The sequence below is a fragment of the Ammospiza caudacuta genome, chromosome 28, assembly GCF_027887145.1.
Source record: "Ammospiza caudacuta isolate bAmmCau1 chromosome 28, bAmmCau1.pri, whole genome shotgun sequence".
NCBI classification, from domain to species: domain Eukaryota; kingdom Metazoa; phylum Chordata; class Aves; order Passeriformes; family Passerellidae; genus Ammospiza; species Ammospiza caudacuta.
In genome coordinates, this window is record NC_080620.1 from 3,883,092 (window position 1) to 3,909,636 (window position 26,545).

The following is a 26,545-nucleotide window of genomic DNA, read 5'->3' on the forward strand; positions in this document are numbered from 1 at the left end:
CGGCCAATGGAGCGGCGGCGCGGGCGAGGCGGGCCGGGCGGCGCCGCCATTTTGTGAGTCTATAACACGGAGCGGTCTCGCTCGTCCCGCTATTGCGGCGCCTCCACTCCGCTCCCGACGGGTCGTCTCCGTGTGCAATGGACGGGTGAGTCCCGCCCGGCGCCGCGCCGGGGCCGTGAGCAGCGCTGCCGGGCCCCTCCCGTGCTGTGGGAGCGCCCGGGTTGAGCACCCGCGCCGGGAGCTGTGGGGCGATACCTGTGGGGGGCCCACGGGCGCGGCCGGGGCGGGAGGGCGGGGGGGTCTCGTGTGAAGGCCGGACCCCTCCCCACGGGCAGCGGCGGGGGAAGCGGGAGCGGGCCCGGTGCGCCGCCTCGTGCGAGCCAGCCCCGCGTGCTCTCCCACCGCCCCGCGGGTCCCGGCCGCGGCGAGCTCGGGGGTCCCGCCCGGAGGGGCTCCGGGGGTCCCGGCTGAGGGGAGCTGTGGGGCCGCCGGTTTGAGCGGCTCAGCGTGATCCGCCGGGGCCGGGCGGGGGGCGGCGGTGCGGGAGCGCCGCGGGGGCGGGTGGGGGGCCCGGGCGCGGCCCCGCGGGGGCGGAGCGGGCGGGGCGGGCGCACCTGGCGGGGCGGCGGGCGGTGATTCACGGCCGCGCTCCCTCCCATTGTCTGGCGCTTCCGCGGGCGGGGGGGCTCTCGCTGGGTTCCTTTTGTGACCGGTTCTCGCTCGCCCAAGTTTCGCATGGGGGGAGGAGGAGGAGGGCGGGCAGGGCTCTCTCGCCGCCTCACCTGAGCGCCGCAGGTACTGCCGCGGGCCCGGCCCCGCTCCCGTTGTCCCGCGCAACTCCCGGAGAGAAAACTTCCCTCCGCACGCTGGCACTCGGGGAGTTTCCAGAGCTCAACTTTTATCTCGGGCAGCGCCGATTCCTCTCTAACCACCGCCCGGCGGGGCCTCTTTGCGGCACAGTTCGCTCTAAAGCGCGTGGTTTATCAGGGGATCTCTCTCGAAAACGAGCTCTCCGCGCTTCTTTTCTCCTGTCTGGCGTGGGGGATTTTTTTTAGTGATGTGGTTTTTTGTTTCTTCTAGCGAGCAGTAGTTAAAATATTTCTAAAGGCCTCCGAGTAAGCAGTTTGTTTTCCCCGAGCCGTAAGTACGGGAAGCCCAAATTAGTGCCTTCTCGCTTTCTGCCTCAGAACACTGGTCTGGGCGTAGTCACATGTCTGGGCTTTTTTACACGCTGAAAAGGTGGCGTCTCAGTCTTGTTTTCATCTTAAAACCCTTAAAAGTACTGTATCTTACAATTTTTGCAGTCCAGGGTCGCTCTGTTGCTTTTAACCAGTTGCTCATCGGGTTGAATGATACTATTTAAAAAAAACCAAACCAACAAACCAAACAGATTCTCAGCACATGAGATCACACATTCTAGTGGTAAAAATCGGTTTGTTATCAGCTGTAGTTTCAGGAAAGGCGGATGTTTTGTGCGTGTTAAAGTAGTTGCTGTTTGAATGTAGAAGTTGTAGTTTAACACATGAGACTCAGTTACCCCTGATCTTTCGGAGATCCCGGTGCAGGATCCGTTTGCTCTGTGAAAGTGTCTCCTACTGAAACTTCAAAAGCTGCTTCGGAAAATAGTTTTAGGTTCTTGCCGAGCTGGCAGCAAGTGGCCTCTGGCTCAAGGCTGCTCCCATCTCCTAGAAATGATCCCGAGCTGTGCCCGAGTGATCCCCTTTGAATAAGTTGCTTTGTTAAAACATACGAGGAGCCCTTATGGGCAATCCTGCTTTGGAAAATGACCTGGAGGTTTTACTGGTGCTGCTTATTTTTTCCTCTTATTGCATAGGAATTATCCCATTTTTCCACGGGAAAAATAATTTTTAGGAAGGGCTTTATTGCCTCTCCTTCTGGAGCTGGGAAGAGTTTTGATTCCCTCCTGTGCAGGACAGGAGAAGGAAGCTTGGGATAATTTACTGAGGGGGTGTGTGAACTGGAAATACTTTGCACGTTTCTGTAATAAAAATTCTGAAACACTGTTGAAGCTTGTTTCCTGTGAAATGTGTTATCAAGTGGGTTACAACAATATCCCAAGAATCGATAGTTCTTTGGCAAATAAAATGACTTTTCCTGTTGCATACTTCTAAATGCCACTTTATGTAAAACATTTCCTGTGTGAGAGGCCCACAGGAGGAGCAGGAAGTGGGAGAAACTGCTCTGGGGTAAGTTGGGGAGTTTGGGAAACGTGGGGCATTGTTGGCAGTAGTTTTTTGGTTTTTTTGAAGGTTCTGGAAATGCCTGGATTAGTGTTTATGTGCTAGCTGAGGAATGTGTGCTGTGTTTAGGGATGCTGGTTCCTTGCAGTGCTCCGTGCAGATGGGTTTCATTAGTTCATTAGGGCTGACCCTCGAGTGCAGCCAGCCCATCCCAGGCTTGCCCTGGAAAATCAGGAACTATTGCCGTGGCTCCAGCTGCAGGGCTGGGTTGTGATGACACTGCACGTTGGGGGAAGAGGAAGTGTGAGGAGCTGAGCTGGCTCCTGCTGGTTCGTTTGTGAAGCTGGGGACACTCAAACAGGACTTTGCTGCAGGAGGAGAGGCAACAAAAACTAGGAAATGCAACTTTTCTCATGTTAATTCACGATATAGAGTTGTTCTTGAGTGCTTCAGGTTTCTTATTGTTGGTTCAAGGATTGCCCTGCCTGCTGTGTGTCACCCTGCTCTGTGGAGCTGCTGCAGGTCAGTCAGCTGGGCACTGCTGCATCCCGTGCTCTGGAATTGCAGGCAGCTCTTTGAGAGGAGTGCAACCAGGCAGGGCTGTGTCAAATGGTTCCTTTCTGCTCTACATTTTGTGTTGCTGCTTATAGGGGGTTGGAATTTATTACAAAAAAAAAAAAAATAAATCACCAGTGCAGAGGGGTAACTAAATTCTTCAGCTGTCTGGAGCACTCCCATGAAACAGTAACATGGAGATGCTCTGAGGCTCTGGAACATCACCCTGGTCCAACGTGCCAGGCTGTAGGCAAACCATTCTGACTGCATTGTGCACATTGCTGTAAGGAGGTGTGTGGTGTGCTACAGAGTGTTCAGTGCTGATGGGGTCGGGTGTGGTGCTCTTTTTCATCTTAATCAGAAAATCTTCATTTTAGGAGGCTTAAGTCTAAAGTAGAGTTTAATAACTGTTTTTTGGTAGAATTGATAGAGGAATCCTGTGTAGGGTGTACCCCAGGCTGGGATTGCCTGGACCTCTGGGCACTCTGCTGGTGCCCTGCTGTGGCATGAGGGCTGCTGTGAGCCCTGGCTCTTTCTCTGCTGGGACACAGCTCTGTCCCTGCGACCAGCACAGCTCTTGTTGGTCTCTCAGCAGCGCTAGAGCCTGCCTGGGGCTCTGTGGCTGTTGGGGACAGGAACCTCAGAAGGGGATGTTGGTGACAGAGCTGACTCGTGATGTTTTCCTCTCGGTGTGGTCAGAGTTGAGGTCACATTGCTGGGCTGGGGGGGTTCACCCCCACCCCTGCCCTTGCTGCCCTAGGGAGTGGGAGAGCTGCAGTTTTCTGCCACTGCTGGGTCTTGGGTCTCCACCATCACCATCTAATAATTTTTCCTTGTATAAACTGTCCTTGGCTCACCTGCAAAGACAACTGTGCACTTTGACTTGCTTTTTTCTTACTACTGTAAACTATGCTGGATTTTTGTGGCAAACCTATCTAACTTTTTTAATCCTTTTCTTTCTTTTTTCTACAGCATTGTCCAAGATATAACAGTTGGTACAAAGGTAGGCACTTCTCACTTTTTCTCTCTTTTTACACTGCTCAGCATCTGACCTAGTTTTAGCCTCGCCAAATGTAGATCTTCAGCTGTAAAGGGTTATTTCTGGTACCACATAAATGGGTTTTAACCAGAAGGTAATTCAGTTTCATGTGCATTTAAAACTTATGCTATGGCTCAGCATTTAGCTCTTGTCATTTAGGCATGGATGATCAACTTTATTGCACTTAGAAACAGCCCTTTCCCATGCTAAAATGTCAAGCCATGCTTGTTACTTGTGTGCTAGACAATGCTTCTCCATGAAGAAACTGGTCCTTTTCCTTTGGAGAACTCCATTTCCTTTGTTTGTGTGAATTCCTGCTCAGTTATATGTCAAAAATCCTTCTGCCACAAAAGGGAGGGTTTAGCAGCTGATTTTTATCTCTTGTGGGTACAGTAAACATGACCTTTGCCCTTGTGTAGTGTGAGGTTTGGAAAGGGCAGCCTTAGCCCTAAACTCAAAGTGCTGACAGGAGGCTCCTTATCAGCCACAGGTGGCAACAGGCATCACCTTCAGGGGATCAGCCCTGGTGCTGTGAAACACCAGGCTGGGGATGTGCAAGGCCAGAATGGGCTGAGGGGTTAGAGTTTGATTTGGTTTAGTTTGTATGTTGTAACTCTGGGGTCGGCACTGCAGTGAACCCTCAGTGTGTGTGTGTTGGGTATTGGCAGTGCAGCTGAGTGGCACATGGGGAGGCAGTGACCAAGAACTGCCAGAGAGGCCACTTGAAAGGGTCAGGGGAGTGATGGGACTGATGTGGAGCAGAGCTGGTGCACTGGGAGCACCTGCACAATGGGGTAGGAGCATCACACCCAAAGTGCTGTTGGCCAGCAGAGCTCTGTGTTGGAAAAGCGGCCAGGGAAGTGATGCCATGGGATGGGACTGATGTGGAGCAGAGCTGGTGCTCTGGGAGCATCAGCAGCCCTGCAGAATGAGGTAGGAGCATCACCCAAAGTGCTGTTGGCCAGCAGAGCTTTGTGTTGGAAGGACAGAATGAGCTGTGCTAAGCACAGACAGCCTGGCAGTGCTTTAGAGGTCTGAAGGGGCTCTAACAGCTGTGGGGGAAAGGTTGCTCCTGCTTTTCCTCCTGCAGGAATCTCAAATTTGAATTAATGATAGTGTTTGGGTCAAGTAAAAATGCTGACTGATGCAGGGAGCTCAGTTTGCCATCGGATGTGAGGAGGAGAGGCTTGAGCCTGGACAATAAGGTTGGTTAATAGTTCATAGCCATTATGAAAGGTGCACCAAGGCATCCCCAGAGCAGTTTGATACCTCTGCTGGGAAACTGGTTAATGTTGGTTAAGGTCCCCTGGTTTTTAACAATGTGTAATTTGTAACTTTTTAAAGTGGCTTGACTAACTAAACTTAACCAGGAAGCTGTAGTTGTAGATCTCAGTGAAGCTTGGAATTTTAGGGTGTGGGATTGCCTGCCTCATTGCACCCATCTGGGGGGGGGATTCCAGACCCTGGAAAATGCAGTCAGATGAGGTCTGGAGCATTCCCCTCTGAGGCCTTCACCTCTGGCATGGGACAGCATTGTACCCACAGCTGTGCTGGTCAGACAGCAGGTAGGGAATGGTGACACTAAATTGTGCATGGAACATGAGGTTTGTTGTCAAGTCAGATGAGGCAGGTTTAAAGAAAGTTGAATCTAAATTTAAAGAGTGGCAGAAGCAAGCAGGAAAGCTGAATCATCTTGTTAAAGGTAAGCTTTCAACTGATTTTTGCTGTAGCCACGTTACCTGATTGTGTTTAACTCATTGAATATGCAGGTGTAGCTCTTGTAATAGGATTCCCTTCCTTAGTGCTTGGGTGTCTGTTGGTAAATTGGAGTCTGTGCATTTCTGAGAGCAAAGTGAAGCTTCTCCTGTGCTCCCATCCTCTGCCTGGGTCAGCCAGCTTCCCCTGCTCTGGGGTCCAGCACAGACTCAGGTGTCCATTCTGTCACCTGTGCTCTTGAGAGCTTCCTGGCTGAACCACCAGATCACCCATGGAGATCTGAGCTGGAAAATGGTTTTTAATCTGAGGTGTAAATTTACTCATTCCTGATATGTGTGTACACAGAAGGTAGGAATTTGTTTGGGTGTTGGGAGGTGACAGTCCCCAAAATCTGTCAGCTCTTGCCATGCTCAGTGACCTTGTCCATGATCTGATACTGTCACTGGAATGTCCCAAAGCTGGCTCAGACAAGTAGGAAAAGTGCCTGTGACTCAAACCATGCTGAGCAACGTGTCACAGCAAACTCCCAGTGGCCTCTTGCTGTCTTGCTGTGAGTGCTGAGCTTAACTTGGAAGTTGAAAACTTCATGAAAGTCAGTTTTTTTCAGTTTGCTCAACATTATTGCTTTAAAAGGCAAGCTGCTAGTGTATTTTATTTTCTCACATCCCTGATTTACATTTTAAGAGTGTTTACACCCACTTACTAATTTTTCCAAGGTCTTAATTAAATTTAGTTTCTTTAACTTAAGAAGCCCCCAGGTGTTCCAGTGGCTTACTCTTCTGAGTACTGTACTGCCCAATAGTGTTGTTTTTAATCAGGTGTAATTGTAGTAGCCATTGCAGGCTCCTCAGTTTAAAGTGTGTGAATTTGTTTAGGAAACTCATTGCCATTCTGGTGTGGGGATTCCTGATGCACAGCCTGCAGATCAGAAACACATGATCTAAGACTTACATGATCCAAAACTTACTTCCCATAATTTCACTGCTGTCTGAAAAGGAAATAAGTATGGCCCTAAGATGGAGGCATGGAGTTTAAACTCTGAGGTGCTCTTTGACCCTGCAGTTGCCTCTTGCAAGTCTGATCAAGGTCTCACTCTGTTGTGTCTCTTTGCTCTTTGTTTAATTTCCCTGCATATCACTGTCCCTTCACACTCTAAGAGGATGAACTGTGACACGTTGCTGTTCTTTAAGTGAAATTGCATTTTGGTGGTTGGAAAAGTCTCAGAATAGTTTAGGTGTTGAATAATCCCATAGTTTCTTGGCTAAGTCAAGCTCTGCTTGAAAGATTTCCCTTCCAGAAACCAAAAGTGCAGTTGTGTGGCGTTTGAGAAGTTAATTTTTAAAACAGGCTTTGCTGGAGTGTGATACAGGCTGACTGCATAGAAGTGATTTGTGGTGAAGCCAGGATCTTTGCCATGGGAACAGTAATTATGGCTTCAGGCAGTGGGCCAAGAATGTTGTGAGGAAATTCCAGTCCCCTCCTATGGTTTTAGAGGCTGCAACAAGCTGGCTCTTGTGGCCTCCCCATCAGGGTGAGCACACATGGGAACCACATGTTGGTGGCAGTGGCTGCTGGGTGCCATCAGGTCACCTGGGTGTGCCAGACAGCTCCATCTCACCTGAGAGTGCTGCTTTGTGCACCTGGGTCTTCAAGTCATGGATAAAATGATGTTAGAAAATACTGGATTTAAACCTCAAGCCTGCATTGACTTCAGTCTGTGATGATGTAAAAAAAAATGAGAATATTTCATACATGTGAACTCACTCAACTGCACATTTTGAAGTTGTAGGGGTGGACTCTGGTCTCTGATATCTGTTTCAGGTACTGTCAGACTGGTAAGCACAGGTATGCTGCTGCTGCATTTCTTGTCCCCTCACACCAGCAAGAAGAGGAAGTATTATTTATTTACACATTTCCCATGGCTCTGGTACAACAATTTCAAGCTTCCTGTGAGAACACACTGAATGCTGTGCCCAGCTGGGCCAGTGTTTGATCCATCCCATTTGTGGTTCTGCCTCTGCACAGCCACAGTTCAGGTGCCTGGAGAATTCCTGCTAAACCCAGGTGTTCCCCTGACAGATGGGGCAGAAATGTCCTTTTATGAGTTCTGTGTTCCTGTACTGACTCACCCAGCACTATTTCTCCCTGATAGGATTTCTGTTGAGCTTTGCCAAGGCCTCTCTGCTCCGTGGCAATGACTTGAAAAACTCAAGGTTGAGTAGTTAAATTTCAGCTTGGGAGAGGTGGATCATAAAGCCTGGGCGTGTGCTGCCCTGCCGAGCCAGCATGACTGCATTGCTGCAGCTCTTGGAGTTGAGGAATTTTGGGCTATTTAAACTGGCCACACCTTTTATTTGCTCAAAGGGCAGGTTTGTTTCACAGGGTGTCTCCATAGTAGCAAAGACTGAGAAGGAAAGTTAGGAGGGGCTGAGGGATGAGTGGGTTGAGGATCTGGCTTTGCTGTGAGGCTCTGATAGAGCTCATTGGGGTGAGCAGGTGCAGCACCAGAGGGTCTGGTGGCTTTTAGGAACTCCTGTCTGCAGCCTCTAAAACAGTGCTGGCACTGTGTGAGGAAGCTGCCATGCTCTGAGTGTCCCACCCAGCTTCAAAGGGGCTGGGAGTGTGTGTGTGCCATTGGGGATCCCAGTGGCTGCTTTGTAGGGATATCAGCCTCAATCTTGTCCAGCAAGGGGGAGGCTGTAACAGTTCTAAAAGCCTGAAGTGGCAGGTGACTGGTGTTTGGCTGAGCAGAGTGTGGGTTGAAAATGTGTCCCCTGTGCCTGCCAGATAGGCTGGTGCCTCTGCCACAGACCCACTGTCCATGGAATATGCTGACTGCTGGGCTGGACTTCATTTGATTAATGGTATATCTGTTCTTATGTTTGAATTGGTACATCAGCCATGAGCAATTTGGTGAACTAAATAGGTCCCAATTGCTTTGGTTCTGATCAAATGATAAATTGTGTGTCCAGTGTGTGAGTGACACCAAAAGGAGCAACATCACACTGTGGAATCTTGGAGTTGTTTTGTGTTGGCTTTAATTTCCCAGCTTCCTGGAGACTGTTGGGGATGCAGGTGTGTGTGTGTGTTCTTCAGAAGTGTTTCACAAAAAAAGTTGACTCATGGTTTGTTTGTGACCCAAATTGGAATGTTTTTCACACTATAAATGACTAAAGAGTGCTGGAGGCAGGAGAGGGGGAATAGAGGGGAAATATAAGTGAGCTGTGCTGGACATGAGTCTTTGGTGGAAGGCAAGGAAAACTGGCATCCTTCCTAGCAGTTTAAATTTAGTTCCATTCTTGAATCTCAAATCTCAGCAAAAAATGCTGGAATGTAACATGAGTGTGATGATGATGATGATGTCATCAGACTGGATTTCTCTTAATAGTTTTTTCACAGAGATTTGAGCTGTGAACTGAAGGATCAGAGCATTCCTGTGTCCCTCTGGGACTGACCTCGCACAGCCCCTGATGAGCCACTTGCTCCTCCTGTGCTCAGAGGCATTTCCTTGCCTCTTTGATCAGGGCTGAGGGTTTTTGTGAGCTCAGTGGTCTGAGTCACTTTAAAAAAATATTACAGTGGTCTTTTATTGGTTGTACAATATTTTTCCAAGTTTAGAGAAAGTAAAGAACAACGATGCCCATGTGCTCTGGCTTCTTATAGGACAGACTTCTTTTGATTTATTTTCAGAGGGGGTTTCCATCTGCTGCTGTTCCTTGCTTTGCTTTCTCTAAGTGCCTGTTAGCTGATGGACTGCTTGCCCCTAAAATCCACCTTTTCCCTCTCAAAGGTGAAATCCACCTTTTCCCTCTAAAGTGCTGCTATCCCAAGTCTGTCAGAGCAGTGTAGGGTGCTCCACACCCAGAGACAGTCCTGCTGAGTTTCTCACTGAAGCATGGAAAAAAACAGCTTTTTGTAGATGCTGAAGCCACAGATCCTGTGGATTCTGGCCTTTTTGGTCATTGTCCCCTTCCTTCCCACATAGTCCTTTTGCCTTTCCTTTAATTTTGCTTTCTGCCTGAAAGTTGATTGATACCATTTATTTGATATGAAATATTTTTATGGTGGTTTAGTTTGTGTTTGTTTCTTGCCTTTTGCACAGGCAGGATGCAGTTGACTTACTGTAATCCATTTAAAATAAGTGCTGGATCTTAAGTAGATAAAGGATTATATAGGGCAGCTGGGAATTTCTGCAGCACTTGTAGGTGTGCTGATAAAAGCTGAGACAATCTCTGGCTTCATTCCAAAGTGTTGTAAGCCAGGTAAAATCCTACTGGCAGTGAGGCAATGTGTAGTGTATGTGAGTGAGCTTTTTAAGTAAGAGACTGGACAGACTAAAAATTCTTAGACTTTATTTAAAACTTTAAGGCAAGGTAAGGCTTAGAGTTTTGGTGTGGTCAAAAATACAACTGGGGGAGATCTGAAATGTTTAACTGTACCTTGCAGGAGCCTCCCTCTCCCTGAGTCTGAAAAGAGAATGAGGGAATTGTTGAGCAGGGCTGGCTGTGTGATTAAATTAGTGTAGCTTGGGCAAGGGGCCTTCTGTAGCCAGGAGCATCAGGCCAGAGGAGGCTGCTGGCATGGAAACCCCTCCCAGCGGGGTTTCCCTGGTGCCACTGTGCTGCTGGCTGGGGATTTGGGTGGTGGAAACAGCCCTGCCCTGCTCTAGGTAGGATCTGGCTGTGTAACTCCAGAAGGGGTGGTTGTTTGCAGTCCACAGGAAGGGGAGATTTGTTAGTTCAAATGAGGAATTTGATGTGCTGTGAGTGCACTGTGGCTTCTGTTAATCTAGTCATAAAAATACCAGCTGTGGAAGAATGGCTGAGCAGAAATGTCAGTGTAATTAATGCCTCTGGGAGCAGGGATGGGAGCTGGGGGTTGGAGATTTGTGTCTTGAAGTGCAGCTGGGCCTCCCTGAGTGACTCAGGGAGAGAAGCAATGCTGTGGGTGGATATAGGTGAGCACCAAGCACCCTCACAGCCCTTGGCTATGTTCCTTCCTTTTTAAACCTAAATTAAATTGTATGAAACTTCAGAATCAGTAACTTCTCTCCTGTCTTTCCCAGTATAATTTAAAATACCCAGTGGGTGAGAAACTCTTCTAAACCTGTTCAACCAACCAGGCTTGCTTTGGTTCCTCTGCCTCTACTGAATTGAGTACTTGGTATGAAACATTTGAATTTATGTCATGGTTTTAAAGAAACTCTTTAGAGTCTGGAAAGAGACTGGTGATCCCTGCAGTATAAGGGCAGGGAGGCTTTGGAGTGCTCATTACTGTGGGTTTCAGTTTGCCTCGAGTTTGGTTGTTCCAAAAAAGCAACTATTTCCTGTGGTTATCCAATATTAGCTCCAACAGGAACAGAGGAAGAACACCCACTGATGAAGAGTCATGGCTCATGCAGCCTCCTTGTGCTGGGGAGAGCATGGGCATGGCAGCACAGGGTGACCACTGAGGCTCCTTGGGCCACTGTGTCTGCTCCTCTCACACTTCAGCAGCCACTCCTGCACTGGGAGATGTGGGGAGCAACTTCAGTGTGACTGCACAGTGCTACATGTACTGTGTGTAAACTTCCCTATGTAGAGAAAAGACTTTGGAATAACTGCCTTTTTCCAACCATGGCAGTCTTCCCTCCTTGTTTGCATGTACTTCCAGCTGGGAAGCTTACAAATTGACTGCTGCTGCTTTTGATGTTGAACAATCATCCCCCCTCTGCCTCCCGGCTCTGGTCACAGTGGGCAGCACAGGCTGTCTCCAAGATAAGAGGGGAGTGGATTGGAAATTGCTCTCCTTAAAGAGACGTGGACATGTGGAGCCTGGCTGCAGTGATATCCTTGCCTTCCCTGCCTGTGAGGAAGTTCTCAAATACTCAAATGTGCATTTTAAACAAGCCATTAGGAAAGCTAAATTCTTTCCATAATGGTATAAATGCTTGTTTTTCCAGTTTATAGTTTCCTAGTGTTGCCTCCATGAGAGCCAAATATGTGGCTCATTCTCCCAGTGTTTCCATGATGGATTGCAGGAGCTGCCCACTGTGTTTGCACAGACACACCAATTTGTGCTGGAAGAGTTCTGGATGTGCAGAATTTTACAAGTTAATATTTAAGAAGATGTTTTAAAACATTCAAGTCCCGTTAAGGCCTGATGCAAAGGCTTTCATGAAGCCAGAAACAGCTGATTATGTGGATAGGGCTGTGTTTTGGTGAGTGGCTCTTGTCAGTAGCTGCCAGGTGTATCCCAGGCTGTGGCACAGAAAACCTTACCTGGAGTGGCAGCAGCAGCGCAGGCACAAGAGTGTTCTAACAGCAAACCAGAGGATTTTCTTCTAGCCTTGGAATTACGCCTTAATTTGAGTCATCAAAGGATGGGATCACAGTCTAATAGCCTCCCAGCCCAGCTTGCCTCTTGCTGTACTCAGGAATCGAAGTGCTAATTAGAACAGCTGTTAAAAGGCCCATTCCTAATGACTGCACCATGTGAGGAGGAGGAGGCCCAGGCCAGAGCCTTGGTGGGAGCTGGTCAGTGCTTGCAGGTGACCAGCAGCAGCTCATGAACAGTGGCTTGGAAGCTGGCCTAATTCTCATCTTCGGGACATCAAAGTCCTTGAAGCCTCTTTGAAGAGCTGGCAGTGAGTAGTCAAACGAGAAATTCAAGATTTGAGGGGGAAAGAAAAAAAAACCCAAACCGTGTGTGTGTAGCTGGGTGTTCTGGGGCTCTCAGTGACCTACTTTCCCAGCCTGTCTGCTGGGGGGGGAGTGCACAGAGCTTTTGTTGTTGCAGGGCTCCTGTTTCTGCTGGTGCCACCAGATACAGGGTGTGTGGAAGATAAGGGTTTCTGGTGCCATGCTGTGGAGCAGGGTAGGTTTCCATTGAGGTGGGTGGGAGCTGCCAAGGCAGGGATGAATTCTGAGCTTTTTTCTATTGATAAAAACTTTTTGGTGTGGCACCTCTGTGGAAGAATAATATAAAAAAACTACAAAAAAAGTGCTCTTGTGTGTTAGATCTCTTGTGTGTAGTATCATGTTTGCTCACAGTTTACAATGGAATTTGAAGTCTTCAGTGTAATTTACTTGAAATTAAACCATGCTGATTGCAAGATGTGTATGCAAGTATAGATTGTGCTGCGAAGTCATTCACAGGCATGTTTGCTTTTGTCTTAGTAATGATTTTTTGTATCTGCTACTTGGGTTGCATCAGTCCTGGTCAGTTGAGGTGATTTAGGTGACTTTACAGAGAATGCTGTATCAGAAAATACCTTCTACCAGGTCAGGGTGCTCCAAGCCCTGTCCAGCCTGGGCACAAACACTTCCAGGAATGAGGCACAAAATGCACAGCTTTGATTCATAACTGCCAAGTCATTCCCAAATAGTTTTGGCAGCTTCAGAGTGAAAATTCTGTGGCATGGGAGTAGTCAGAAACCTGTTTTGCCACGTATGACAGGAGAAGGTGCCTGGTGCACTGTGCTGTGTGTGTAGTGGCTTCACACAACTCAGCAACACTCCAGCCCTGAGAATCCCTAATGCTGAGCTGAAAAGAGATATTGGATAGTGCTGCTCCATTACCAAACTGGATCTGACTGATATTTAATTCATGGAGGTGAGCTTCACTGCCCACTCTCAGTATGTTTTCACTTACACTTGTGTTCAACTCCTCTCCAGCTTTCTCAGTTGTTCTGCTTTAGGAGTGCCTGGATAGAATTGAGTGAAATGCTGTCCATTTATCTGTCATCTGTTCTCTTCCAGCGGGCAGCTGAGGAGCTTTTCTCTCCTTGTGTTACTACTAACGGACCCTTTATCATGAGCAGCAACTCTCCTTCTGCAGGTAATATTGCATGGAAACAAGCACAGCAATTTATAAGTACTGCAGGGAGGCCTGGATTTTCCTTCTTAGTCATAATTTTAAAATATCTTCATTTTTAGTACTTACTAGGCCTTTTGTGGGATGGTGCTGAATAATAATAATAATGTCTGCCAACAACACTAGGCCAGGTGGGAAGGAATAAGGCACCAATCTGGGGTTAGTGGCACAGACTTGCACTAAAAATATGAGTGGGTAGGTGTGAGCTTTACACAAACTAGGAAATGGCCACTGAAGAATTTATTCCATTGCAGTGGCATTTGGCTGTGTCACTCTCATAGTGCAATTTGGGGGGAAAAAAAAGAGTAAAACCACATGTCTTCAGATTCAGGATAACTTAGACTATGGAATTTCTCTGTAATAGTGCAGTAGCTGGCTGGGGAGCAGAGCAGAGTGGGAGAAATGCATGCTTTTTCTTGCAGATCCTTCTCATCAGCAGTAACTCTTGCTTCTTACAGCTAATGGAAACGACAGCAAAAAGTTCAAAGGTGATAACAGAAGTGCCGGGATCCCATCCCGAGTAATCCACGTCCGCAAGCTCCCCAGTGACGTCACGGAGGCAGAGGTCATTTCTCTGGGCTTACCCTTTGGCAAGGTCACCAATCTTCTGATGTTGAAAGGAAAAAACCAGGTATGGCCTCCCTAACATGGATTGTGTCAAAGGCTTGATAAGTTTGTCATCAGGAAACCGACTCCAAGTTGTTCAAACAGCTGCCGTGTGTTACGAGTCAATAACTTCTGCACACTCTTATTTTACTTTTCTGTGCATATCCCATGAGCTGTAGAAAATACCACTTTCAGGCTGCAGAAGGAGCTCAGTCCATAATTACAGGTTGTCACTTATAATTAGCGTTAGGCCTGGTTTGGAAATTGCAGGCCTGGGATTATTTGAACAGCAGTGCCATGAGTTGGCCTTTTTCACTCAGGCTTGCTTGACAGCTGAGTTACCACTGTGTAACGTGGCATATTGAGGACACCTTTACAGATCTAGTAAATGAGCTGGGTATGGCTGAAATACTCTTGGGTAATGGGGGTGGTGTGCAGTAATTTGGTAACTAAAATTGTCTTGCAAATTAAGGAGTAAAAAAGCAAGCCAACTTTCATAATTGCTTAAAATATTGGCTTTAATCTTAATTATGAAAAGGTGCCTCTGATATATTGCATGGTGTGATTATATTCAAGTCCTTGCTGCAGTGATTTGCTACAATCCTTTATGTTCCTCTTCTGAAGGAGAGAAGCCCCTAAGGGTGTGGAGCAATGTGGGGGCTCCCTGCTCTGGAGAGAAGTGAAGAGTCTGGGTTGTTGCTCTATTTTTGTGTTCTTGCAGATACATCTAAGTACACACAGCATGGAGATCTTAGGGTGACACTGAAGCTTTGCCTTAAATCAGTCTGGATAGAAGATCTTTATTTGCTCTACGTGTAGCTGGATTTTAAACAGTTTTATGTGCAAAACCACATGTGTAAATGCAATTGTGAAAACCCAACCCTGTTGGAGGGTCAGAGTGACCTGGTGCTGCCCTGGTGTGACGTGTCCCTGTTGGATTTCACTTCCCAGGCTTTCATAGAGATGAACACAGAGGAGACAGCCAACACCATGGTGAACTACTACACCACAGTCACTCCGGTGCTCCGGAGCCAGCCCATCTACATCCAGTTCTCCAACCACAAGGAGCTGAAGACAGACAACTCTCCAAACCAAGCAGTCAGTTTGTTCTCTGCATTGTCATCCCAGGGAGGGGGGGACACACAGCCAGATCTCTGCTGCTGGCTTGAGATCCATGGGCTTTAGTAACATCTGGTGCTTTAGGATGTTTGTTTCTAGTGCTTAAAATATTTCTGTCGAGTGCAGCCATGATGGGGCAGAACTCAGCTGTGGTAGAGCACAGCCTCAGCCTGGTGCTGGTGGGTGCAGCTTTGAGGTGGCAGCACCTCTACCCAGCTCTGAGCCCTCAAGGGTCGCTGCACCACATGCTCTGCAAAGGGGAAAAAGTTCCTAGTTTCAGTTCAGCCCCTTTTGGCGACTTTTTAGGACAGGAACACAGGAAAGAAGTTCAAATGTTGTGGCTCTTTGCCACTACATCCTCTTTGTCTGCTCTCCCTTTTTGAGCTGATTCCAATCAGGAGCAGAGCACCCAGTGCTGTGCAGATGGAATGCTGCTCTTGGGTGCCTCTCGCAGCTGGAGCTCAAATGTTCTGTGTGTCAGGGGGCTCTGCAGAACCCCAGGCACCTCTCACTTCTGGATCCCTGTGGCAAGTGTGCATCAGTCTTTCAGTCTCATCACCTTGTCTAGGATTCTGGAGATGGATTCAAAAGCCCTTTTTTCCCCTTTTTCTAAAAAATGGTATAATATTGCTGCATCAGTTTATGCAGAGCAAGGTTTTGCCATAGCACAGGTACTGCATGGTTGATGTAGTTGACATTTTTGCCTTGCCCTTACTGCTTGGGGTGGTCTTCATTGCTTCTGTCTCAAATATCCCCCAGCCTTTGGAGCAGCACAGTTGCTGCTCACTGCTGAATCCAGCAGTCTGTTTGCAGAGAGGCAGCTCAGGGAGAGCTGACTGTGTGTTTTTTGGAAGCACAAGTGTGGGTCTAACAGCTTTTTTTGCCCCTGCAGCGTGCCCAAGCAGCTCTGCAAGCCGTGACCCAGGTGCAGGCTGGGGCTGTGGCGCTGGCCGCCACGGCTGCAGCCGTCGATGCAGGCATGGCCATCACTGGCCAGAGCCCTGTCCTGAGGATCATTGTGGAGAATCTCTTCTACCCTGTCACTCTGGATGTTCTGCACCAGGTAAAACATGTCACCACAACTGCTTGAAGATTGTTCTGGAGGAAGGGGCAGCAGCATCCGGTGTGTTGGTGTGGTTGCAGTGTCTGTGGTTTGTGTTTGTACAATGCAAGTTCTGAACAGAGCTTGTCTGGAGACCACGCACCTGCAGGAGATGCTGCTAGTTTTAGTCCCCTACTCTTGCATGATTTCAATTTCCAGAGATTTGAGTCCTAGTCCACTTTTTATTATTAGTCCACCTATTTATTATTATCAATTACAGTTCTTCAAGTTATCTTTAGGTTTTAGCAAAAGTAGCTGATCCTTATCCTTGTGCTGGGTCCAGGGAAACAATTACAGTGTCAAGGAGCTATGTAGGCAGTGGCCATTTTGGAAAGTTGCCTCTATCTGCTGTGATTGCTTAATGCTATCTTCATGTTTAAACTACAAGCTTGACTGCATTTAAGAATTCCTGAAATTCCTGGAAGAGGTCGAGTTCCTGAAGGTTTTTGTGAATATTCCTGTTAATTAACCCAGAATAAACAACTGTACTTAGCGGAGCAGTTCAGCTGCTGTGCTGTGTTCTAGGCTGATGCCATGATGCCAGTCAAGCAATGCCCACAGTGTGGTTTAAAACCTTCAGGGCAGCAGTTGAAAGCTGACAGGCTGAAAAGACTTTTGTTTCTGCTTGTAATAAGAGATCAATACAAAATTATCTTACAAATGTGATAACAAGATACACAAATATTACCTTGCAGATCTTTTCCAAATTTGGTACAGTCTTGAAAATCATCACATTCACGAAGAACCACCAGTTTCAGGCCCTCTTGCAATATGCTGACCCCATGAGTGCTCAGCATGCCAAACTGGTGAGTGCTGGATTATTCTCACTTGTTTGCCTTGTTTAATCCAATCTCAGGGTGGGCTGACACCAAGGACAAAGTGTGAGTGGGAGGAAATTGCGACTTGGAGGCTGCCAGAGGGGCTGAATGAAGCAGAGCTGTCTCCACATGAGATACCTGTTGTTCTCAGGTGGAGCTGTGGGATAGCCTAACACTCTCTCTCCAGAGAGTAATTGCTGTGAGCTTGTTTTGAATGCATTTGGGTGAGGACTGGTTTTGTTTTCTCTCAGTCTCTGGATGGACAGAACATCTACAACGCCTGCTGCACGCTGCGCATCGACTTCTCCAAGCTCACCAGCCTCAATGTAAAGTACAACAATGACAAGAGCAGGGACTACACCCGCCCTGACCTGCCCTCTGGGGACAGCCAGCCCACCCTGGACCAGACCATGGCAGCTGCTTTTGGTGAGTTCAGCAAGTGGGAACAGCACAAAGCCAGCTGGTGTGTGTGTGTGTGTGTGTCATGGTGAATCCCCCTACCTGCACACCGCCTACTTCTTTTCATTCTCACTGTGCTCTGAGAAGTGCCTTGTCCTTGCAAACACCACCTGGGCTCAGCTCTTTCTGAGGAACATTTTTCCAAAGATACCTAATCTTGCACTGACTGTTTCTGTCTGCATGCACACCCTTTGCATATTTGCAAATCTGAAAGCTAGGTCAAGTTAGAGTTATAATTTAGCCTAAATCCTTTTAAGTGTTATTTCTCTTTTAGAGTGTTACAGTTAAGCTCTAAATTTAGGTATAAGTCAAGTTAAAGTACTGGTAAGTTGAAATGTTGAGCTTTAGGCAGCATTCCTTTTCATCACTGTTTACTCTGTTTTTGCACACACACATACCTAGGTAGGCTTCAGTTCCTTTCTGTTTTGATTGCCTGGATTTTGTTTGGTTTTGTTGTTGTGTCTTAGTTGTCCTTTGTAAGTAGAGTAAATCTTGCCAGTTGTTGTGCTTTGTAGTTTAATTAGATATAACTTTTGCTTATACCCTTGTTGGTGATTTTTTTGGGCAAACTCAAGCACAGTTTGGGACAGTGTGTCAGGAGAAGGGGAAGGATATCATCCTGGTGTATTTGGTCAGAAACTTTATTTGAATAGAGTGTAACTGAGGCAGAACATTTGGGGATCACTGAGGATCAGATTAGTGCCAAATCCCGTGGTCGGTGCCTCTGGTGCCACCTGGTGTTTGCCCAGGAATTGTTTTGGTGATCTCATTGTTATGTGAGAAGCATTTAGGGTTTAGCTTTCACCTAAATGCTTCTGTTGACGGACAGATCAAGACATTTTGGCTAAGTTTAGGGAGGTTTAGGTCGGATATAAGGGAAAAGTTCTTCACCCAGAGGATAGCTGAGCACTGAACAGCTTCCCAGGGCAGTGGTCACAACATCAAGCCTGACAGAATTGGAGAAGCATTTGGACAACACTGAGCCACATGGTGGAATTGTTGGGCCTGTCCTGTGTAGGGCCAGGAGCTGGACTTAATAATCCTTGTTGCTCTCTTCCAACTCAGAATTTACATAGTTCTGTGAAGTTTAGAGTTTTCCTGCTGTTGAAGCATTTTTTAATAATGTGTCTGTCTTTCCCAGGTGCCCCAGGAATAATTTCTCCTCCATATGCTGGAGCTGGCTTTCCTCCTACTTTTGCCATTCCTCAGGCTACAGGTACTGTATTTGTAAGTGGAAATTCTGTGTAGGTTTTGTGTAGCTGAAGCATCTTCATGTTTTAAATCAAAGTAGTGATGGTTTTGTTTAGGTTAGCCATGTAAATTGTAAATGCTGGCATTTAGACATGGAAGGAATGGTGATCCAGTACATCACCTCAGCTAGGAATGCTGTGTGCAGCTGCAATGTCCTGGTGATGGGAAGAAGATGCATAAAGCAGGATGGGAGAAACTTTGAAAGGCAAACTTTGAAATAATATGGGGAAAGTGGTGAGGAGATAGAAGTTCTTGTGCTTTGAATTTCCTCTTGTCATTACAGAGGTTAGGTTAAATGTGGTCAGAAGCAAGGAATCTGTCAGTTTTTTCCCTAAATATTTTGAGAAGGCTGATATATAAGGTGAGCTTTAAAGTTCACAGCTCATGCTGTAGGTAACAGATCATTGCTGCTTCCAGAAGTAGCCAAGAGTCTGAAAACTGGAGGTGCTGACCATGCTTGCAGGAGTGCCAGCCTAAACAAGCCTTGCTGGGGTTTTCAGCATTCCAAGCCATGTTGGCTCTCTGGGAACATGATGGAATTTCCTTGCTTATGACAAACAGGCAGAGTGGGCTGTGGAGGCATTGCTGTTTTGGTAACATCCAGCCCTGCTGAGGAAACAAGAAGGGCTGCTTTGGGGATTAATCCATGCAATTGACTACTAGCAGTTGTTTCTTGAGCTCTAAAGCTCTTACCCTTGAAGGGCTGGTACTGGGAGCAGTCTAGGAATGCCTGTGAGTGCAGCTGCAGTGTTTCCCAGTCAGGAGAGCTGGGTGATGGTGGCACAGAGTACCTGGTGGTTGCATGTGTGATGAGAGCACATTGTGCATGCCCTGGTTGGACAGACCCTCCCCATGCCCCGTGTGTGACACCTGCCCTGCACAGCAGAGCTGAGGCTTTGTGCTCATCCGCTGCTTGTGAAACAACGCTCCAGAGTGCTGAGGCACCTGCTCAGCACCAGGCACTGCAAGAGCAAATCCTCTTAGAAACCAAAACATTTCCTGCAGCACCAGAAGCGGAGGCTCCTGTTGCCCTTAGGATTACACGGGCACTTTTGGGAATGATGACTTGCATGGTTCAGAGGGTGTGCTGTTCTCCCTTCTGGTGCAGCAAATACACTAGAGTACATGCTGTTAATTCTTTACTGGTTAATATTCTTTAATTTCCAGGCCTGACAGTTCCAAGTGTTCCTGGAGCACTTGCTCCTTTGGCTATTCCAGCAGCAGCTGCGGCGGCTGCAGCAGGGCGGATTGCCATTCCCGGCCTGTCTGGGACAGGGCACTCCGTGCTGCTGGTTAGCAATCTGATCCCAGAGGTTAGTGCAGTCCTAACTTTACTTGTTTTATTTTTCTCTTTCCTGTTATCTCTGCTTTCACTTTCTGAACACGGATTGGGCTGAAATTCATTGAAAGTGAAATCCTGCTGTATCCAAAGGAAGCGGCACCGCTAGAGCAGCCGCTGCAGTGCTCTGACAGCCCCAGGTGCAGGGCAGAGCAGTACTCTAGTTGCTGAAGGGAAATGGGAAAGTCCATCTCAGATTGAAATTGCTCTTCCTTGGTTCAAAGCCAAGGATGCTGCCTGCCTGCTCTTGTCCCCCAGAGACTACAATGCCTGTCCCTTCCTCCCTCTTCTGTGTGGAGTCTCCCCAACCATTCCCATGGAATAGTGTCATTTGGGTCACAGAGTAGCCATGTCCATTCCTTTTCCTTGGCATGTTGTAGTTTTTAATACATTAATTCAGAACTACAGAGAGGCTTCATGCTGACCTTTGCTCTTTCTGTGTAGTGTCTGAATCCCTGCTAGCTTGACCTTGTACCTGTGCAGTGTTTCCTCTGCCATGTGCTTGCACATTTCCCCCTTCCAGGATTCCTGGAAGTTTTTCCTTAGCTAAACCCCTTAACAGCTCACAGTTTACATTTTCAATTCTGCTTAACCAAGTGAGTTGAAATATTTGGATTTCTCTAAAAATAATGCAAGTAATATTTGAACAAAAACCTTGTTTAATGAAAAAACAGCACTGTAAGGGAATTGGATATGGGGGGCTTGTATTTTCCTTCAGTCAGCCCCTGGATCTGGTTGGATTGAAAGTGTAGAACCTCTGGTGTTCAGCGGAGTGATGGGGCTCTGCTGAGGAGCTGTGACTGGTGGGACTGTGCACAAACGTTAATAGCACTTTGCAAAGCTGTAAAACTTACCAGTGATGGCAGAGTCACCACAAAACCTCTTTGGATCAAAGGGGAAGCCTGGATGTGATGAATGATCAAAATATTTAACTCTTAATGAGGTGAACCAATTGGATCATGTTTCAGACTGCTCTTACCTGTCATTGCAGTTCTCTCCAGGGCATGAAATAACAGCAGGGGCTGTGGAACAGTTTTGGGATTTGCTGCTCGTGCTGCCTGGAAACTGCTCTGCCATTCCAGGGACTCTCATCTCTGCTTTGTTCTACCATAAGCCCTGATAATTAACAGGCATCATTATTCCTGAGCAGTGTGATGCTTCCAAGTGTGTGTTCCCAGGAAGCTGTCGGGTGCCTGGATGGTAGTGGCAGGACAAGGGGTTGTGCTGCACTTCTCAGATTTCTCACAGCTCTGTTTAGGCAGGAGCAAGCAGTTATTTCATGCCCTGTGGTTTTTTTGAGGAGCTCTTCACTCTCCATCCAGCTTGTCTTTGGGCTAGAGAGACTTTGGGACTTGGACTGAAGCTGTGAACTAACAGACATGAAACTTTTTCCACTGCCTGTATAATCAGTGTTGTAGAAACTTACCTGTGCCACAACCAGTTAGTAAAGAGACAGTATTGCCTGGAGTGACTGCTCTGCCATGGGGTTTTCCTGAGTGGGAATCATGGGAGCTGAAATGGTTCCATTTTTTCTTCCACAAGAGTGGGAGCAGTCCACACATCTCAGCTTGTGGTGACCCAGTACTTTGGGTTTCTGCACAGTGAGGTCAGGCCACAGAGCAGGAACAGTCCTCTACAAACAAGGTACCAGCTCCTTATCTGGGAGCTTCCAGCAGACCTTGGAGTGGGATTTGTGGCAGTGCAGCTGCTCATCCACATGATCTGTTTGTTTAAAGCAGTGGTTGGTATCCAAGGTGGACGTTCCTTGTTTACTTCCAGCCAAATATTATGGCATGGATTGCTTCCTGCAGTTCCTGACCCCAAAGCAGCAAATGAAGCTGTTTGTGACTTGGTCCATGAAGTCAATAATTGTAAACAGAGAAAATATTTTAAGTAAAATTTTAGGGAATGCCATTGCAATTGAATTGGTTATTGCACCTGTGAAAGTCACTCTGGGGGATACTATCTCTTACTCCTTTGTATATCTGAAGTAAAAATGCCTTTTCTTTATCATTGTGTTCCACTAGGTAAAACCTATTAACTGTTTCTGTAAGCAAGTTATTGTATGTAGAATTCTATAAATCTGACTGATGGAACACTACATATTCCTTATGTATTTACTGACCTGTGTTTTTTGCTACTTTTTTCTTTTCTCCCCATCCCTGAATTTTTTTTCTTCCCCCGATCCGGAATTTCTTTGCCAACTGACTGCACGGTACTTCTGCTTCCTGTTGTTGCTTGAAACAAAAAAAAAAAAAAAATAAAAAAAATAAAAACATTCCCCTTCCAAAAAAAAAAAAATAAACCCTGCTCTTCGGAAACCAACCTGCCCTTCAATATTAACCATCTTGAAAACTTCATCATCCATCAACCAATTTCGCCATTTCCTGCGGGGACTCTGCCCTTCCTCGTTGTGGACGATTTGTGCAACCTCGCTCTCCCCTTCGATTCCTTACCTCTTCCCTGTCCCTCCGCTGCCTTGCTCTGCTGTTCTCTAAAGAGAGTTACACCCCAATGCCTCTTTATTCTTTTCGGTATGTTATTATTCACACTTTTTATTACCTTGTTTTTTCATTTATTTGAGATTACTTTTTGATACTTCAGAAATGTACAGTTTGCAGTTTGCCTTTTTTTTTTTTTTTTTTTTTTTTTTTTTTTTGAATGCATAATTTTGATTTTACATTGTTTACTTAGTTTGCTGTTTAATTTAGTTTGCCTTTGGTTTTGGTTCAGTTCTGCATGGGTTATTGCTTTGCATGTCTTTGATAAGAGTTTTAAATTGTGAGAGCATGCGAAATTGTCCAGTCTTCTGGCAGTAAGATTTTGGCTTTTTGCTGAAACCCAATGTCTTTTCTTTAATGTATTGTTCCATTATTATTCTGCTATATAAGAATTCCCTTAATTAGAGCAGAATATGTAGCCATGGTTGGAATGAGATCAGTTCTGGTTGGGAATGGATGTTTTTGCTGTTGGATTGATTAGCTGATGTTAAGTTGAAGTAGACTTTTTGTTTCCCTACCTAAGACTGTTCTTGTTTCCTCCCTCTTTGAAGGAGTCTATGGTGATGTGCAGAGGGTGAAGATTTTATTTAATAAGAAAGATAATGCCCTGGTTCAGATGGCCGATGGGAATCAGGCCCAGCTTGGTAAGCTTGGCAGGCTCAGACTCTGGGCAGTTAGGGACAAAATGGGTAGTTAAAACTTTCTTTTTGGCACTTTGTTCTCTTTCAGTAGAAGACTTAAATTTATCCAGGCCTTGTGGGGTGTGGCTGTGGGGTGGCTGATGGGTGCGAGAGGGAAGCGGGCAATGAACCCAGTGAAGCAGAGGGACCCTGCAGGGTGTGGTGTCTGCGAGGGCAGTGAAATTGTGGCCTTGAATTCATGTCTGGAGCAAACTGAGGTAGCCTGCAGTGAGGTGTGTGCTCCCCTTGCAGCCATGAGCCACTTGAATGGGCAGAAGCTCCATGGGAAGCCCATCCGTATCACGCTGTCCAAGCACCAGACAGTGCAGCTGCCCCGTGAGAACCAGGAGGACCACGGCCTCACCAAGGACTATGGCACTTCTCCTCTACATCGTTTCAAGAAACCAGGCTCCAAAAATTTCCAGAACATCTTTCCTCCTTCTGCCACTCTTCATCTGTCCAATATTCCGTAAGTGTCAGCAGGGAGAGTTCCTGTGTGGCTGAATATTGATGTGTTTGCAGCTCTGTGTTGCTGTCAGGAGAGCTCATCCAGCTCCCTGTTCCATTGTCTTGCCAAGAGGCTGCTGTTAGGGAATTTAGAAAACTCATGAAAATTAGTTTATTGTGATTACCTTGGTCTGTCAATGTCTGTTCGACTGGGAAAATTTTTTGTTTCAGACCTTCAGTAACTGAAGAAGATCTTAAGTTGTTATTTTCAAGCAATGGTGGAATGGTCAAAGGATTCAAATTCTTCCAGTAAGTGTTTTCTGTTATGTCCTCTCCTTACTCTGGGCTTTTCATATGGGAAGGGTGGAAGTACTTTATTCCAGTCAAAAGGCTCAAAGGTGAGCAGAATCCTTGCTCACAGTGTTTGACTGTGGAATATAAAGAATTCCTGAGCACTGAGGGAGCAGTAGGGCTGTATGTGCTTGCCACAGAGATACTCCTCTAAAGAGTGAGTGTGCTGCAGGTCCCTGGGGGGTTCATTCTGTGCTGGATTAGAGAACTTGGATCAAGTTGGGGAAGCTCCTGCAATGGATCTAAACATGCTTGAAACTTGTGTCTTGTCAGGAAGGACCGTAAAATGGCTCTGATCCAGATGGGCTCTGTGGAAGAAGCCATTCAGTCCCTCATTGACCTCCACAATCATGACCTGGGGGAGAATCATCACCTGCGTGTGTCCTTTTCCAAGTCCACCATTTAGAGCTTGGGAAGGCCTGAGTAAAAATGGACTTGACTTAAAACCTCTGGGGTTCAGCCTTGACCTTAAAAGGCTGGACACCAGGGTTTCAACTTCCATCATTCCAGAAAAAAAAAAAGCCACTTTAAAAATGCAGCTGAAGTGACCTTAAAAGACCAGAGATTTTATTTTTTTAAAGAGAAATCAGTTTACCGGTTTTTAAAAAAAGAAAAAGAAAATTAATTCCTCTTGCTAACCTTGCGGTGATGGGTAACAATCTTGACTGTTCCAATAAAAATCACAAGTTCAAGTTTACACTGTGGAACCTGCTCTGGGAAATTCCCCTCCCCTCCTGCTCCTCCTCCCCCAAAAAGCAGATCCCAACAAGTTTTATCAGGTTTCACATTGATGCCTTTTTTTAATTTCCTTACCCATCCATGCCTTGAAAGACCTAAAACCACTGTGTGAATTCACTGTAGCGCCTTGGAGTCAGGATTGTGGTGACCAGGAGCTCCCAACCCGCCCAGCGCAACACTCGGTTGCATTGATCCCACCTTAACCTGTGCACCTGCTGTCCTGTGCCTTAAACCTTCTACTTCTTTGGGGAAAACATCCGAGCTGCAGGGAGGGGATGGGCAGAGCTGAGAGGGGGAGCGGCTCTGGCTGACGATCAGCAGGGGGAGCTGGCAAAGTGGATAAAGGAAATTTTTGGGCTGTGACTCAGGGCAGTCGTTCCTGCTGCCCCCTGTTGTGTGTGTCTCGATCTCCACAATGTGCCCTGTGCCACTTCCCAGTCTGCTCGTGGGTCATTGCCACCTGCAGACTCACAGGTGGGAGTTACCTGAGAGCCTTTGGCTGAGCAAAGCTCTGGGTGGGGGAGCATTCCCAAGGCCAAATCACATTCCAGTGTCAGGAGCGAGCCCGCAGGCTCTGCCCTCACAGAGGGACAGCAGAGCCGCTGTGGGACACTTGTGAAAGATAAATCAGAGTTTGTCGAAATTGTGTGTGTATATACCTAAATGCTTGGCTAGGATTTGGAGAATCCTTGGATACCCCACAATTAGAAAGGTGCCTGCAGGAGGTACCTTTGTGCCCTTAATTGGAGATTAACGAGGCTGCTGTAGCTCCGCCGTCGTTCTTAGAGCATGTCTTCAGCATTTGAGCTTTTGTTTGAATCCTTGTATTATACTTTGATGCCGTTGCTGTCCTCTGTGCCTAGCAATATTTCCAGTTGACCAAATATTCTAATCTCTTTATATGCAAAAGAAATAGTTTTAAGTACCTTTTATAGAATGATAAGATGGTATAAACGTAATCTAAATTTACTCCTTTGTGGTATTACCCGTGTATACTGTACTTTATTTTCTTTGTTTTGTAATTAAAGCTGTAGGGCAGGAGTAGTTTCCAGGCTGAGGTCGTGGCTGAGGATGAGCAGAGCCGAGGGTGTGAGAGAATGAGCACAAACAGCTCAGAAATAGAAGGAAAAGGACCCAGGCTAAAGATTTTTTTTTACCTTTTGAACCTATAAGCCCAGATGTTGTTCTAGGAAGGGAATTTATTAAAAGTAGAATGCAGCAGATCAGTTTTTCCCAATGATACAACAATTTTAATTTTTTTTTCTGGCTTACAACTCTTTCCCGGGCCATTCTGCCTTCTATTCCATGTGATCCAATGTTGCCTTACATTTCCCTCTAACCTGCAACCTGTTCGGATGCAAAATAACAAGAATCTTGTACTTTTTTTCAGGGTTTTTCTGCAAATTGTGGACCAAAGTTTGTTTTTTAATTGTCTTAGTGTTGCAAGTTCTGATTTCCTTGCTTGGTGTGGGAGCTCTTGACTTGCCTAGCACTGAGTGTTTGGAAAAGTCTTAACTTTCTGTAGTTCCTCCCTGGACTCTCAAGGATATGAATTATGCTGGAGAAGCATGTGAGATCCAAGTGAGGCTCTGCCTGGTGCTGTGGTGTGCTGGGTACCCCAAAAAAGGGCAAAACCCCTGCTTAGAGCATCACCCCAGCTGCTTTTGGGTACCCCTAAATCTGTGCTGGAGCCAGGGATCTCTCCCTGCAAAGCTCCCCAAGGAGCAGGAGGGCACAGCCAGGGCTCTTGTGGCCATTGGTTTGTCCCC

At 46.8% G+C, this 26,545-nt stretch overlaps 1 protein-coding gene across 2 annotated transcripts; it reads left to right on the forward strand.

Annotated features, from left to right (window-relative positions):
- The first annotated feature begins 34 nt into the window (after window positions 1-34).
- On the forward strand, window positions 35-24,599 carry PTBP1 (polypyrimidine tract binding protein 1). Of its 2 annotated transcripts, XM_058821279.1 has the most exons (15): window positions 44-145; window positions 3,729-3,759; window positions 13,251-13,329; window positions 13,824-13,996; window positions 14,923-15,069; window positions 15,983-16,153; window positions 16,888-16,998; window positions 17,262-17,436; window positions 18,611-18,685; window positions 19,888-20,033; window positions 22,560-22,593; window positions 23,112-23,204; window positions 23,493-23,709; window positions 23,919-23,996; window positions 24,312-24,599. In XM_058821279.1, the coding sequence occupies exons 1-15, from the start codon at window positions 138-140 to the stop codon at window positions 24,442-24,444; spliced, it is 1,671 nt and encodes a 556-aa protein (XP_058677262.1). In that variant the 5' UTR covers window positions 44-137; the 3' UTR covers window positions 24,445-24,599. The 2 variants fall into 2 exon arrangements, with proteins under 2 accessions (XP_058677263.1, XP_058677262.1); XM_058821280.1 differs by lacking the exon at window positions 3,729-3,759 and having other exon boundaries at window positions 35-145.
- The last annotated feature ends 1,946 nt before the right edge of the window (window positions 24,600-26,545 follow it).